This window comes from Aspergillus multicolor, assembly GCF_047715735.1.
Source record: "Aspergillus multicolor strain CBS 133.54 unplaced genomic scaffold BDW74scaffold_8, whole genome shotgun sequence".
Classification (NCBI taxonomy): Eukaryota; Fungi; Ascomycota; class Eurotiomycetes; order Eurotiales; family Aspergillaceae; genus Aspergillus; species Aspergillus multicolor.
The window spans coordinates 434,744-450,658 of NW_027395959.1; the positions used below are offsets into that span (position 1 = coordinate 434,744).

The 15,915-nt window shown below is 52.5% G+C and overlaps 4 protein-coding genes across 4 annotated transcripts; 1 reads left to right on the forward strand and 3 right to left on the reverse strand.

Moving 5' to 3' along the window:
• Positions 1 to 619: 619 nt before the first annotated feature.
• BDW74DRAFT_134057 (uncharacterized protein) lies at positions 620 to 1,418 on the reverse strand. Its single transcript, XM_073722351.1, has 3 exons — positions 1,315 to 1,418; positions 1,017 to 1,207; positions 620 to 950 (listed from the first exon to the last, which is right to left on the reverse strand). The coding sequence occupies exons 2-3, from the start codon at positions 1,167 to 1,169 to the stop codon at positions 705 to 707; spliced, it is 399 nt and encodes a 132-aa protein (XP_073585260.1). The 5' UTR covers positions 1,170 to 1,207; positions 1,315 to 1,418; the 3' UTR covers positions 620 to 704.
• Positions 1,419 to 2,157: 739 nt separating this feature from the next.
• Positions 2,158 to 4,358, forward strand: BDW74DRAFT_134069 (putative carboxylesterase). The gene is made up of 5 exons (XM_073722352.1): positions 2,158 to 2,214; positions 2,264 to 2,677; positions 2,738 to 2,761; positions 2,810 to 3,088; positions 3,152 to 4,358. Exons 2-5 carry the CDS (start codon positions 2,347 to 2,349, stop codon positions 4,171 to 4,173), a joined length of 1,656 nt encoding a protein of 551 aa, XP_073585261.1. The 5' UTR covers positions 2,158 to 2,214; positions 2,264 to 2,346; the 3' UTR covers positions 4,174 to 4,358.
• BDW74DRAFT_150619 (pyruvate carboxylase) lies at positions 4,233 to 8,729 on the reverse strand. The gene is made up of 2 exons (XM_073724041.1): positions 4,664 to 8,729; positions 4,233 to 4,605 (listed from the first exon to the last, which is right to left on the reverse strand). Exons 1-2 carry the CDS (start codon positions 8,144 to 8,146, stop codon positions 4,498 to 4,500), a joined length of 3,591 nt encoding a protein of 1,196 aa, XP_073585262.1. The 5' UTR covers positions 8,147 to 8,729; the 3' UTR covers positions 4,233 to 4,497.
• A 505-nt stretch (positions 8,730 to 9,234) lies between these two features.
• Positions 9,235 to 15,268, reverse strand: BDW74DRAFT_150621 (clathrin heavy chain). The gene is made up of 6 exons (XM_073724042.1): positions 15,074 to 15,268; positions 14,979 to 14,999; positions 14,840 to 14,866; positions 14,391 to 14,762; positions 10,106 to 14,326; positions 9,235 to 10,053 (listed from the first exon to the last, which is right to left on the reverse strand). Exons 1-6 carry the CDS (start codon positions 15,110 to 15,112, stop codon positions 9,703 to 9,705), a joined length of 5,031 nt encoding a protein of 1,676 aa, XP_073585263.1. The 5' UTR covers positions 15,113 to 15,268; the 3' UTR covers positions 9,235 to 9,702.
• Between the last annotated feature and the right edge of the window lie 647 nt (positions 15,269 to 15,915).

Genomic DNA, 15,915 nt, shown 5'->3' on the forward strand with positions numbered 1-15,915 from the left:
ATTGTTCAAAAACGCATCCACTTTTCTCAATGAAGGCTTCACAAAGGGTGATGATTTCCGCATAACCATTGATGAAAAGTACTACATGATGCTGCGCATGCGCATTCCTTTGGGGATCCATGTCTGTTTTGCTTTGGCCGTGAGATTCAAGTTCTTCGTGAGCTTCGAATCTTTTCCATCATTTCTCCTTTACCACGAGTGGTGGTATGCGTAACGTTGGGCACAAGTATCTATGTTCGCGCCGTAGGCATTCATGGTGCTGGGGTATGTGAATACGTAACGGAGGGCTTTGCCGACAGCTCATTGTAGTTTCCAGCAGCCGCTTTATGGCCTAAACCGGGGTAACTAACGTCTAGTTTATGGTCTACATCAAGTATGGCCTACAAATTTGAAGCCGCGGAGGCACGGGCTTTGAATGATTCTATTGCTGGTTCTAAACAGGAATCAAACAGCTTTATTTGCTATGTTTCTTATTCGCAGGTAACGCAGAAGAACCTGAAGGCGCAGCATCAAGAGTTCAGACGAACGAGCTAAAGCTCATTCTGGCACACCCATTGCCCTAACATCAAAGCATGGGGGTAAGCCTCCGAGCCATTGCAGTCTTGTACTCAATCACAGGAGAAGACGAATAAAACGGACGTCAAAAATATGCCAAGTCATTTGGAGCAGGGACACCTATAGCCCTACCTCTTGAACCTATCAACCTATTTACCACCAGTATATCCAGACCACCATTTGGAAAAGAAGCCTCCAGGGTGCGACTGCTCATTCCAGCTTTGTCTGCGCTGGGCAAAGGCGCCATCGTTTGAGTTCCGCTTCTGACTAGTCAGGCCCTCAAAAAGAGTAGAAGGGCCATGACCACTGGACCTCCTTCGCTCGCCCAACGACGGAGGGCTGCGTGCACCTGCGTCGGCGCTGGCGCCAGTATCCGCTTCTGATGCATTAGAGGACTATGAAGTGTCAGTTAGTGCCATCTTCCAATACGCACGGGAGAGGTTTGACGTAGAGCGGCGTACTCGTCTGTCAGCCGATCCGAATGCATCCGCAGTAGAGGTTGACGGTCGTCTATAGTTTGAGGAAGCGCCTCCTCTCACCCAAACATTGTGATGCTCATAGCGGTCGCCAGGGATACCGTGCCAATGACGAGGCGGGGATTTGTCTTTATCCATTGCTTCTGATTGCGGGCTTCGATGGTTGAGTAAGGCTACTATAAACCGAGGTCAGTCAGTTGGCGATGCCATTCATTTGATCTGATATAAGTAATAGAGACCGCATGCAGTGATTGATGGGAACCAGACATAAGCAACAACTTACTCAAAGGTTATTCCAGGAAATCACGTATTGATGGATTTCGCTATTCCTGGATAACAGAATGCCTTGGGTGAGTTCGACTTATATGAGGGAAAGAGGGGTAAGCAGGAAACCCAGGTTTTATTCTGTGGAACAAACCCTGGATAATAGAGCACACCACTACCGCTTCATCAATGAGAGGAGCACATGAACACTCCAATAACGGACTTGCTGACCCAGCCCTAGAACGCTTGATTGGAAAGGAGCTCTTATGGACCCCGGAGAGATAGCGACCTGGATCCACGGCCACCGGCAGACATTGTGTATTAATCATTGAAAGGTGAGCCGTGATGGGCTCGCGCGGCCGCTTCGATCAGATCATGATGTTTGCTGCTTCCAATCGAAGCGAAGCTGACGTCAAGCGTTTTTGCCCAGATGCGGGGAGCCATAAAGGACGGGACTTTGGAGGCGAGGGCGAGCCATGGATAATTGGGCGTCAGCTGGTAGCACGAGACATGGTTACTGGCTTGTTCTGTCTCAATATGAGGGGTTCGAAGGCTTGTTTACCTTGGTTGGCCACTGGTAGACTTTCCTGGTTGAGGTTGAAGCCATGCTGCAAGGTGATTCGGGGCTATCCCAACTGGAGCATATTTGAACATGTCTTTCACATAACCACAATGTAGACCAGTCTGCGAACATAGTAGTTCAAAGGCATTGTCCCAACTTCTGATTATGGGGAGATGATGAGGAAGATAGACCCTCACGTGGGTAGCGGGGCCCATATGGGGGCCGAGGCCGACAGCTAATTGATTATTTCCCCGCATGGCTATCATTAACGAATCCAGTCTCCAACTCTCCAACTTCCCCCAGCCGCTGGCGTATCCGTTCAACCTGCTTTCCTATGTTCTCATGTTGAGAGATAAGGTACTCGTCTTCCAGGATTGAGCAAACCAGCCGACTGACAAAATCCCAGGCCAATTAGACCTCGGACATCAAAAATCGGGCACTACCTAGGTCTCAGAAAACAAAAATCTCTCAAGCTGCAACCCTTCAGTGATGGAGACCATTCAACAACCATATCTGCAATCCCTTGGCCCTAGAGGCTATGTTCAAGGATACACCATCTCGTCCAGATCCTCTAACGCGCCACTCTGTCGCTATTTGGGTGGTCTCCGTTATGCTCTACCTCCCGCGAAACGCTGGCGGAAAGCTCAAAAATTGCCCTCGAACTATAGTTACGGCACTAGGAAGAGTCCCTTTCGATGTCCAGGTGCTACGAACAGTTGTCCGCAAGCGATGCTCTTCGGCCTCCCAGGCACAGAAGCTGCGGATGAGGATTGCTTCCAGTGTAACGTCTGGGTTCCGCATGGGAAGCCTCCGGTAAACGGTATGCTCTCAGCCTCAACATAATCTCAAATCATGAATCTATTCTGAGCCTTTGTCGCAGGGTGGCCCGTTCTTGTCTTTATCCGTACGCATCCTTCCCATATAGCCACGTGCGGATATTGATGTTTGGTAGATGGCGGGTTCTTGCAATTCGGCACGCCGAACTCTTTCTCAGCTGCAGCTCTTCTAGGTGAAACGAACTTCAACGCCATAATCGTCATGCCAGCCTATCGTTTGAACGTTATCGGGTTTCTGTACTCCTCAGAGCTAGAGCAAGACGCCGCCTCAGTGGGTGAAACTGTTGGAAACCACGGCTTCTGGGACCAGCGCATGGCTCTCGAATGGACCAAGGAGAACATTTGCTTGTTCGGCGGCAATGGTTGTCAAATCACTCTAGCTGGATACTCCGCAGGTGAATACCTTAACAATCCTAACTTCAACCCACGTCAAAGGTGCTGACGTATCAACCAACCAGGCGCATACTCTGTCTGCTACCAACTAACCCATGACCTAACCCTCCCAGACACCGAGTCCATCATCAAGCGAGCCTGCATCTGGTCCAACTCCTTTACCGTCCAACCCAAAACCCCAGCCCTTGCCCAAACCCAGTTCAACCAGCTCCTCTCAGCCCTGAACATTCCCCCCTCACTACCCGCATCCGAGAAGATTTCCCGCCTCCGCTCCATCCCCTCCTCAACCCTCATCGCCGCCGCAGCAAGCATAGACCTCCACGAGTTCCGCCCCACAACAGACAATGCCTTCATCCCAAACAACCTCTTCCACTCCCTCGACAACGGCACCCTCGCCAGAACCCTCGTCGCCCGCAACATCCACATCATCACCGGCGAGTGCCGCGATGAGCACTTCCTCTACGGGACATACCGTCGTCCCGAACACAACACCCTGGGCTCGCTCCGCGCCCGTCTCCTAGCAGATTACCCGCGGCCCATCGTAGACACGCTCATGAAGATATACTACCCCAACGGCAACCTCCCGCGAGACTGCAGGGACTGGACGTCCGACGCCTTCGGGCGCATCTACGCAGACATGCAGATCCACCGCATGCAGCGCGGGTTCGTCTACGCGCTCACAACCCCACTTACCAACGACACCAGTCTCGGCGCCAAAGCCTCAAAGCTCATCCATCGCTACCGCATGGAGTACCGGCTCAAGTGCGCGGATGCGTCTACCCCGCCGGAATGGGGGGTCACGCATGCCACGGACCAGTATATCTGGTTCTGGGGCAATGGGCAGGTCGTTCTCCCGGAGGAGAAGGAGATTATCAGGTATGCGGTCATTGATCCGCTTATTAGGTTTGTGCATGGGGAGCAGGAGCTTGCGTGGGGGACGAGTGATTATAGGGAGATGAGGACGTTGAGGCCGGATGGGCGCGTGGAGCTTCGTTGGGATGGGTTATGGGATGAGGCGGTTCGGACGTGGAGGGCGTTGAGGGAGGTTGCGGAGTTTGAAGAAGGGAACGGGGGGGCAAGACTTTAGCGTTTGGTTCGATTAGACTAGATAGTATATATCGGATATAGATACTAGAGAACGATCTATGTTGATCCTATGCTCAGAGAATCAAGCAAATAGCTTTTCCAGTCAAAGAAACTTTAGCAATTAGTCCACAAGTTCTTTATATAACTTGAACTATGTATGTTGATCATCAAATCATGATAAAGCTAATAGATAAGACACACGCAGGTTAAAAAAAAAAACCCTAAAAAAACCAGAGCCATAGACTGAGTCCGCAGCGAGTAGCTCTCTCTAACCAACACCCTCGCCGTAAAAGCTCCGTTCATATAAATTCCATCACTTTTTGAATCAAGCCTTGGTAATCTTACAGACGAGATCCTGCCCATCAACAGAGTCACCCTCCTTGACACCCAATCCAGACACCTTTCCGCTGTGCGGGGCAGAGATGACCATTTCCTAGTGTATTGTTAGCATGACAGTCAATATTATGTGATACGTAGGGATGTGAACATACCATCTTCATGGCGCTGAGAACAGCAATGGGGTCACCCTTCTTGACCTCGGAGCCCTCGTGGACACGAATCTCAACGACAACACCGCTCATAGGAGCACCAACTTGGCTGCTGTCGCTGGAATCAGCCTTGGGGCGGGCGACGTTTTCGACAGACGCCTTCTTGTCGTCGACGGAGACCTGGCGGACCTCTCCGTTGACCTCGTAGAAGACCTCACGCTGGCCAGTCTGGTCGGAAAGAGGACCGATAGCGAGCAGCTTGAGGATAAGGACCTTACCCTTCTCAAGCTCGACGTGGAACTCCTCGCCAATCTCGGGCTTGGCCAGGAAGAAGCGAGTAGGGAGGACGGACAGGTCGCCGTACTTCTGGACGAACTTCTTGTAGTCCTCAAAGACCTTGGGGTACATGGCGTAACTGGCCACGTCGTACTCGGTAACAGCGCCGAACTTCTCACGGATGTCGTTCTTGATCTTCACCAGGTCGAGAGGCTCAAGGAAAAGACCAGGGCGCTTGTCGAGCTTGCGGCGGTCACGGAGAGCCTTGGAGCGCAGAGGCTCGGGGAATCCACCATAAGGCTGGCCCATGAGACCTTCGAGGAACTCAAGGACGGAGCCAGGGAAGTCCAGCTCGCCCGCGCGGTTGATGACATCCTCAGGAGTCAGCTTGTTGGAAACAATGAACTGAGCCAGATCACCAACGACCTTGGAGGTAGGAGTGACCTTAACTATGTCGCCAAGCAGGTCGTTGGCAACCTCGTAGGCCTTCTTAGTCTCGGCCCACTGCTGACCCAAGCCGAGCTGACTAGCCTGGAAGATGAGGTTGGTCAGTTGACCACCGGGGATTTCGTGCTCGTAGACCTCAGGGTCAGGACCGGTGAGACCAGCCTCGAAGGGCGAGTAGAGCAGGCGCAGTTGAGCCCAGTAGGTATCGAGAGCGCGGACCTGGGCGCTGTCAAGACCAGGGTCCTGCTCAGTACCCTCAAGCGAGGCGAGGATGGCACCAATGCTGGGCTGAGAGGTCATTCCCGACAGACTGTCAGTGGCGGCATCGACGGCATCGGCACCAGCCTGGGCACAGGCAATCATGGAAGCCACACCAGTACCGGCAGAGTCGTGGGTGTGGACGTGTATGGGGAGATCGGGGTAGCGCTCGCGGATACCACCGATGAGAAGGCGAGCAGCCTGGGGCTTCAGCACACCAGCCATATCCTTGATACCGAGGACGTGGGGCTTGAGGGCGACAATCTTGTCAACCAGGCTGAGGTAGTATTCGAGGTTGTACTTCTTGGAGGGGTTCAACATGTCACCGCTGTAGCAGACGGTGGCTTCGACCACACCGCCAGCGGCGTGAACAGCCTTGATACCGACCTCGAGCTGGTCGATGTCGTTGAGGGCATCAAAGATACGGAAGATGTCGACACCGCATCTTTTGGCCTGCTTACAGAAGTGGTAGATAGCGTTGTCGGGGAGAGAGGAGTAGGCAACACCATTGGCACCACGGAGCAGCATCTGGAAGGGGATGTTGGGAACAGCCTTGCGCAGCTTACGCAGACGGTCCCAGGGGTCCTCGTAGAGGAAGCGCATGGCGACGTCGAAAGTGGCGCCACCCCAGCACTCCAAACTGTAGGCATTGGCGAGAGCATGGCTGGTCTCGTGGGCGATGTTCAGCAGGTCAATGGTACGAACACGGGTAGCGAGCAGAGACTGGTGGGCATCACGCCAGGTGGTGTCCATAATCAAGCAACCTTTGTTGGCGCGCACTGCCTTGGCCCAAGCATCAGGACCCTCCTGGTCAAGGATCTGCTTCCAGCCCTTGGTGGCGGGGGATGAGACGTCGATGGGCTTGCCAGCGGCATCATGGAGAACGGGCTTGATGATATCAGTCTTGAGCTTAGGCTCGCCGATCTGACCCTTGATGCTGCTGCCGTTGACGGCGACATCACCTAGGTAAGCGAGCAGCTTCTGAGCACGGTTCTGACTGCCAACCAGGGCAAACAGTTCAGGGGTATCATCAATGAAAGTGGTCCAGCAAGTGCCGTCAATGAAGGTAGGGTGGCTGAGCAAAGAGGTCAAGAAAGGAATGTTGGTCTTGACACCGCGAATACGGAACTCGACCAAGGCACGCACGACCTTGCGGCGCGCAATCTCGTAAGTAGAACCACGGCAAGTACACTTGACCAGCATGGAGTCGTAGTGGGGAGTGATGATAGCACCGGCAAAGCCATTACCGCCGTCGAGACGAACACCGTTACCACCAGCGGAACGGTACACCTCGATCTTACCAGTATCAGGAGAGAAGCCCTTGGAGGGGTCCTCAGTGGTGATACGGCACTGAATAGCGAAACCGCGGGTAGAGATGCGGTCCTGTGTCAGGCCAAGCTGCTCAAGGGTAGCACCAGCGGCGATCTGGATCTGGGCAGCAACGATATCGATGCCGGTGATTTCTTCGGTAATGGTGTGCTCGACCTGGATACGGGGGTTGATTTCGATGAAGTAGTAGCGGTTCTGCTGGTCGACCAAGAACTCGGCGGTACCAGCGTTGCGGTAGTTGACAGACTTGGCCAACTTGACGGCGTCCGCAAGAATGCTGTCACGGACGTTCTGAGGGAGGTCCTTTGCAGGGGCAATTTCAACGACCTTCTGGTGACGACGCTGGACAGAGCAGTCACGCTCGAAGAGGTGGACGACGTTGCCATGGTTGTCACCCAGCAGCTGGACCTCAATGTGCTTAGGCTTGTCGAGGAAACGTTCGACAAAGACTGTGCCGTTGCCAAACGCTGAGCGAGCTTCCGAGGTAGCACGCTCGAAAGAGTCACGTAGATCAGCCTGGTTGCGGACAACACGCATACCACGACCACCACCACCAAAGGCCGCCTTGATGATGATAGGGAAGCCGTAGGTGTCGGTGAATTCCTTGACTTCCTCGTAGCGCTCGACGGGACCCTCAGTACCGGGAACAACGGGAACATTAGCCTTGATGGCAAGTCGGCGGGCAGAGACCTTGTCACCCAGACCCTCAATGGTCTCAGGAGTAGGACCGACAAAGACCATGCCTGCCTGCTCGACCTTCCGAGCAAACTCGGCGTTCTCTGACAGGAAACCATATCCAGGGTGAATCAGGTGCACACCGTGTTCCAGGGCAATCTTGACGATCTCGTCAATAGCGAGGTAAGCACCAACAGGGGTATATTGGCCACGCTTTCCAATCATGTAGGCCTCATCGGCCTTCTGACGGTGCATGGAAAGTCGGTCCTCATGAGAGAATATGGCAACGGTTTGAAGTGACAGCTCGTGGGCTGTTCGGAAAATACGAATAGGAATCTCACCGCGGTTGGCGACAAGGATCTTCTGGAACTGCATAATGGCCGAGTTGGCTCGTAGACGGTGGTGAACCGAGTCCCGGTGGTGAGGAGCATGGTGGTTATCGACGAATTCGGTCTCGTCAATGGCCTCCTCGGGCTGGTTGTGTGGTACAATGGAAGCCATGATGGGTGATGAGGTGAGGTGAGGAGAGAGGGCGGAAGGCGGGGTGAGGGAAAGAGAAGAGAGGAGCCCGGCAAGGGAGCAATCAAGATTGACAGGGGGGGAGAAGAGATCTAATGGTTCTGGGGGAGATCAGGGCAGCTAGTGGTCTTGAATAAATACCGAGCATTAGTTGAAGAAGCCAGAAAAAAAGCAGGAATGAGTCACCTTGGGGAAGAGGAGCTTCCCGGCGGAGAAGACGGGGATGAACGCTATATGGCGGAGAGCAAGAAAACGGCCCGGTTGCGGACCGGAAAAGAGAGGAAGCAGCGGGATGATCAATTGGAAGAAGCAGGAGAAGGGTGAGATGAAGAGAAGAAGACGAAAGGGATGAGCTGGGATAAAGCTGGAGAGAGGTGTGGATGGATGAAGAAAGCTGGGGACCTCGAGGCGAGGCAGAGGCAGAGGGGAGGGCGTAGTATATCGTAGGTTTGCAGGTGACGATGACGAAGGAGGGGCAGGCAGCGATCACTGTCAGTCAAACCTAGCAAGTCTTTCCTACTAACTGTAGTCTATATATCTAATTCTTGGTTGCTGCTCACCGGCACACCGGGCAGCTCTTGAAGAGTCGTCGTTTCTTTTTCTCCATGGTCCGGCCTGTTCTCCTCCGCCATGAGCTCATGATCACTCAATGTCCATCTACTCCGCAATTCAGTCTCCTGAGGTCCTTTCCATGTGCCTGTATCCTCGACGGCCTACGATAACCGAGCCTTCGGGTGCTTCAGGAACTTCAGCTGTCTTGCACGTCTATCTACCTCGGGCCCTCGGGCTAATAATTCCCATACTCTTTCCCCAGGCGAATAACATCATGTAAATAATGGGCAGTAGCTGCTGCGTCCCGAAGAGGAAACGGATGGGTCTCCCGGCCACTAAAAAGGCCGGAGTAGGAGTGCTATGCTCCGGGCCTCGGTCCTTCCATTGCATTTACGCTGCCCCAGTTTTGATTCGAGTCGCACTAAAAAAGATCCACGATGCATCCAGCCTGGTTCGTGCCTCATGAACAGGTCTCGTGATCCTGTCCCTTGCTGTGCTTCGTCCTCCCATATCCACACCTTCTATCTCCCAAGACGGGACAAGAATTCCCAACCCTGTCTGAACTGCATCTCCCTTCCCAGATCATCACACCGGAGACCTTCCAAACATCCTTCGCCCATCGTCCATGGATCCCCTCTACGTCCTCCCCATCCAATAATTTCCTCACCTTCTTGGCCCTCCCTCTTGGCCTCGGTCAAGGCTCGGTGTTTAGCTGCAATTTCTGTACATCGTGACGATTATTGCAGCGCACATCTCCTTGGCACCGCTCCCAGGTTACGCTTGGTTACTCTTATTGTTTTGCTCCACGCTCGGCATTGTGAAACAATTGAGGAAATGCTATTACCTACTAACGCGTCCTCAGGCAGTCGGCCCAGAGGTCACAAGACACAGGGAGGAATCGAGATCGTATCAAAAATAGTGGATACACATGATGAGAAAAAAAGAAAAGAAAATTTACCCCTCAAATACAACATCAAGACGCGCTTCTAAAATGGACGGAACCCCGTGGCATGGGGCGTTATCCCATTCGCCTGTCCGTAGACAGGAGGTGCTGGCGCTGCCGGACCCTGCGTCAGCATGAGTCTCGATCCGCCCAGAATGGGAGTGTTGTCTTCATCCTTCTTCTGTGTCACCTCCCGCGACTTCCGCTCCTCGTTATCCTTCTTCAGCATCTCAATGGTACGCGTTTGCTCGCAGAGGAAGTTAATCATGAACGGCATGGTGAAGTCCTGAAGACCGTAGCGCCATGAAATCTCCAGGATCACATCGGGACGGATCAGGTCGTAGCAAGCATAAAGCATGCCAACGTAACATTCGCGACTACCAATGTCCACAAACTATTATGAAATTAGCAAACTGTGAATACGATGAAGGAGTAAGAAAACTTACGTAGCGAAGAAGCTCCTCAACCACCTCCGACTTCGCAGAAATAGCGGCAGTCTCAATGGCATCCTTGTAAAGCTTGTCTTGCTTGGATAGTTCGATCGACTTAGCCCATCGCTTGTTGTTGCGGTAGATGTTCGCCGCGATCTGGCGGAAGAAGATAAGGTCATGCTTCTCCAGGCGTTGGGCAAGCTCCACGGCGTCAAAGTTGTCGTGGTTATCCACCGAGTCGCGGAGGAGCTTGTAGTCCTCCTCTTCGATCAGCAGATCGTTGATCGCATCGTTAACCGCCCGCTTGTTCTGAGACTGGACGTTGAGGAGGAAGGGCTTGATCAGAGGAATGTTGTCCGAAGTCTGGAAGATGCGGACGACACGGTTGACGTCGATACGGGGAGTGAGCACCTGGAGCAGGTCGGTGAGGAGTAGCGGCTGCTCTTGCAGGTAGAAGTTGAGGGCACGGTAGTAGATTTCCAGGTTGGCGACCTTGACGATGATGTCCTTGAAAGAGTGGTGTTCCCAGGCATCGGCAGCGCGCTCCATCATCGCGAGAGCAGCGTTGTCCCATTCGTCGTAGTGGCAGTAGAGGAAGACAAGCTCCGGCCAGAGGTTAGCCTCCTCACAGGCCTTGATCATCTTGGGGATGTTAATACGGGACCAAAAGAGCTTGAGGTGCTCCATGACACGATCAGGGTGGTACTTAGAAAGAGCAATGCCCAGCTCGGTAAACATTCCCATGTGCGCTCGCTCCAAACCCAGACCAGCTTCAAGCACAGCAATAAGCTCGTCGAAGTACCCATTGCGCTCATACTGTCGAACAAGATCTTGCAACTCCTCCGCGTGGACGATGAGGTTAAGACCACAGATCTGAGCAAGGCGGAACTCCTTCTTGTCAACGCACGCCTGGTTGACCTGTTTCCACACCTTCACACTGTTTGCCTTGCGGGCGCACTCGACAGCCGCTTGGTAGTCTTCAAGGTGTACCAATGTGGTGGCCAACTTAGCCCAATTGGAGATACTCGTGTAAAAGATCTTGGCCGCCTGGTGGTAGCCCTCCTCATAGGCCTTGTCACCGGAAGCCTCGATATCAGCAACGTTGGTTGTTCGTAAGAAGTCCTCAAGCTCTGCAAGCTGGTCAAGGCGCGCGTAGCAGAAGGCGAGGCCGGTGTCGATGGCGGGCTCACGCAGTGTCTTGCGGGCCATCTTCAAGTACTTGACAAGGTCCTCATCCTTGCCGGCATGCGTGGCAGTCTCAATGACTTCGTTGTAGTTAGATGGGTCGTTGGCATGAATGTAGGACTCAATCGAGTCAGAAACACGAAGGCCATCCAGCTGAGCCTTGGCAACCTTGCTCCAGACATCGGGCAGCTCAACGCGCTCAGCGAACTCTTGCGCCCGGTCAATGCTGACGATGTTCTCGACAAGGACATTGACCGCTGAAATGTAGTTGTTGACCTTCTTGTAGATCTCGAAAGCCTCTTCGTACAAGCCAACGGAGATACACATTTCGGCGATCTCATCAGGGCTGAATTCGTTGAGCTGATGAATGTAATCCATGAGGCGACCCTTGTCGGCCTTGGCAGCAGTGAGCATCAAGAGGTTTTGCAAGCTGCCATTGTCGCTGAAAGGTGAGGGCTCGAGGATGATCTTCTCAAGAAGCTCGATAAGGTCACCCGGAAGATCGGCTTCCAGGAAAGCCTTGACAGCGACGGACACCTTGTCGGGCTCAGTGGATTCCGGAACAGCAGTCGCAACAACCTGGTCAACAAGAGACCGGCGGTGCATGTTGTTTTCGCTGAGAACGAAAGACCAAATCTCGGGGTCCGCTCTCTCAACAAGGTAACGAGCCTGCGCCCTGTACATGGCGTTCTCGTTTGTGATGTTGATGAGGTCCAAGTCGTTCTGGCCCTTACGGTAAGCAATGTAGGCGAGGTTGGGATCACGCTTCTCGCAGTACTTTCCAACAACCAGCGTATCGTACAGATCGTTTTCCTTAAGGAACTTCTCTGGGTTGTTGTTGCTGTCAATGTAGATCTTGGCGAGAGCATTGTAGACAGCCTGCTGCTGGTTACCAGTAGCGAGAGTGGCCTCAAGGAAGGGCAGAAGGAGCTTGAGCCTGTTACGGCTCTCGACCTCGGAAACAAGCTCATCGATAGGGATCACAGATGGGTCAACCGTAGTAAGGAGGTTCTTGATAATGCTCTCGTCGCAGTCAACGTCGAGTAACCCTCCAACAACAGCAGGGGTGCGCGAAGGGTTAACGCGCTGAACGTAGACCTCGATCGACTTGTACTGCTGGTTCTGGTAAAGGTACAGGACCAAGTCATGGACAAAGTTGAACCGATCACAGACAGTGATAAGCGGCAACTGTTCAGTCAGACGAGCTTCTTTGAGGAAGTTCTTGACCTTCTCGGGGTTGTAGTAATTGCTCTCACGGCAGATTCTCTCAACCTCAGAGATCTGGTTCATCGCAGTAGCAGCTTCGATGTACTTGAAGTGGACCTCGGGATCCTCGGAGAGATTGACAATACTGCCAAGGTAATAGTAGAGACCTTCGGCGGTGCGGTACTTCTCCAGGAGGCTAATCAGACGACTAGGTCCAAGAAGATCCGAGAATTTTGTACAAATCTGGACAACTGCTTGCAAGTTGTTGCGGATGTTGACCTCCAACATTGTGTCCATGCAGTCAAGAGTCTGTTCCACTGACAGACGGCCAATGAAATTCATCAGCCATTCGATGCTGAGTTGGTCTGTGCGGACAATGTTGCGCTTGATGACGGCAGGGTCATCGGTGTTCTCCAAAGCTCTTTGAATAAGGCCAGCATTCTCGCAGAGCTGAGAGACACGTGGGCGATCATAATGCGTGAAGATCTCATTCCCGAGAATGGCATCGGCGACTTGAGGAGCGTTGACAAGGTTCATCTCCAGCAGACGTGTCTGAAGGTGGCCATGCTCGGGCTTGTTATCCTTAAGAGCATCCAAAAGGAAAGAAGTGGCCTGTTGAACCATGTTCTGGGAGAGGAAAACATCCACAACACGGTCGAGATCGATGAGCGCGCCAGACTCTTCGTTGGCGAGCTGAGTAGCGAACTCAGCACCTTTCTCTGGGTTCGCGCGAACGATGTGCTGAAGAAGTTGGGTGTAGTCTGGCTGGTATCCGACTTGCTTGGAGTAGGAAAGAATTTTATCAAATTGGCCAGTCTCGGCGAAACCGGCGATGACCTTGTTAGGAACGTTGGCCTGAAGGTAAATGTTCAGGGCTAGGTTCATATCATATGGTCGGACAATGTCACCCAGTTCCTCGGAGCCCTCTAGCTTGTTTTCACGCATCCACTTCTCCAGCAAGTGTTTCCGGTTCTGCTGGAGAACGGGGCGGACAAGTTCGATACTTTCATATTTGTTGAGCGTTCCCTTATCCAGCAACATACCAAAGTATTGCAGAATGACAGACATCTGTCCGGTTTGTGGGGCGTTCTTGAACTTGTTGATGGTCTCCGGTGTCCTCAGGAACCCTCTAGGAGAGTTCGCGGCGATCTTGGCCGCTTCAGAATAGTTGCCTTGGGCGAGCAAGTTGTCAAACTGCTGCTGGTAGAGGTGGTCAGCACCGGGAAGCCCTGCCTTGGAGGCCAGCTTGACGGCAAGACCGGACATGGCCGGGTTTTCCATCAAGTACTGGATCACGTTGTTCTCGTCGACGCTAACCGACAGAACTTGGCCCTTGCGGTTGACGCCAATGAGACCGGCGGAATCGGAGTCGGGAGCAGTGGTGAATATCGTCTCGCTGGATATCCGGTTCATGAAGATGCAGGTACCAGTCTCCAGGTCATACAGGTGGATGAAGCCGTATTTGGTGACCAAGTAAACAATGTCGTATTTTCGAGATACTTGCATCGCAACTGGGAAGTCATTGACCGCCTCCTGAGGGAAGTATACCTCCACGGCCTTCTTCTGGAACCTGGGGTTCGGTTCCTGGTGATCGATTTCAGCGATCTGCAACTTGGCACCGGTCTGTGTCCGCACGGCGAACGTAAAGAGCTTGTGCTCCAATGGCGAACCCTCCACCCGAATCGAAGCAAAAGACGCCGCATGTCCTTCAATGAATTGTGAGATTCCGCGTTCTCTGGAGTATAGCTGCATTGAGCCAACAACACGACCCTGCTGCGAACTGATTCCGACAACGACCATCCACTTCTCCTCGTCGTTCACACGGTAGTTAATGATTTGGCAACCCTGGACAAGAGATTGTTAGTTCCTGATCTCGCACTTCTGCAATGACTATAGTGAGAATACATACGCTGAGGTTCGGAAGTCTGTCAAAGACCTTTATTGGTGAGGACTGGGTAGGATCAAAGACATCCCAATGGTAGACCGAGTTCTCCGTGACCAAACCCAAGTTCTTTTCGCTGAACCACTTCCAGTAAACAACATCTTCATTCATGACCGCAGACTTTAGCTTCTGCTTAGCTGCGAGGTCGAAAATCTGAATTGTTCGGCCCTGAGCCTTGAGAGCAATGATGTTCTTGGACCAGTGCATGATTGCACTGTCCGCGTTGATGGGTCGCTTAATAACTTCATTATTGTTCTTCAGGTCGATGATGATAACCTGGGGTTTATCCTCGTCATTGAGTTTTTGGCGGACGCAGACGAAGTGATCCGATTCTAGAGTCTGTATGACGTATGGAGATTAGCTATCGGAGCAAAAACACCGGTGGATATGACAGGTTCAATCCAGATGAGACTTACACATGTGTTGAAACCAATCGACGCCGGCTATAGGCACATGAAGTTAGCAAGTATATCGGCAGGAGGCGCGGCGGAGTTGGGACGATAGCGTCGACGGCACGGGGCGGAGGCCACGGAGCTAGATCGCACGAGCACATACCGCGATTTCAACATTCGTCAACTGTAGGAAGGAAAAAAGAGGTTAGCATCTCAGATCCCTCCACGGAGAAAGCTGTCGGAGAAAAGGGGGCTCACATTAATGAGCTCCGTGAATTTAATGGGAAGAGGAGCCATATTTACAAGGGCCGCAGGACGACCTAACCACCCGAAACGCCGCGCAAATCAATCGACTGAAATACAAGGAGGGTAGATGTATGTAGAAGAATGGATTGAAGACTGGCGAAGAGAAGGTAAGAAGAGGGAGAGGGAAAAGGTAGTGGAGAAGTGAGGAATGGAGATGGGAGGTGTTGACACTGGGGAAGCCGAAGTGACCTCAGGAGGTTGCTGAGGTGTCGCTTACCCGCCCGTCACGTGCACGTCTGTTGCCTGAGGTAGTTTCAGCTACAGTGAAGCAAACGGTGACTGAGAAAGTCGAATAACCTGAGTTTGAGTCCAATTGTAATCAAGGAACTCTGTGAGTGAGTTTCCCAGTCACTTTTGCTATAGCTATGATGCGACTTTGAGGTTGATGGTGAAGTTGGGTTTCAGAGCCAAGAACTATATCCAGCTTTCCCTGATTGCCGCCAAATATGATTATCTGGGGATGCGAACTAGGAGTGTGGACAAATATGTCTCGAGCTTATGGGTGGTCTGTTAAGACTGAAGTATCTGTCTATGTGTAAGTTTTGGGCTTAGGCTAGCGTTGTGGTTAAAGCACTTGAAGTGACAAAAATATATACTGGCGGATCAAGACGATGAACACCAGGGCTTAGATATCCTAAACGGCAAACTACTTTTCCCATGAGGCTCACTTACCCTCCATGCAAGGCCATTGAAGATACTAGCAGTTTTGACATGATTGTATGTCCTTCTCTAAAGCCTCGGCGATCTTCAGTAGACCTCAACGAGTGACATCTGCCGTTAAGCAAGGGGCGCTC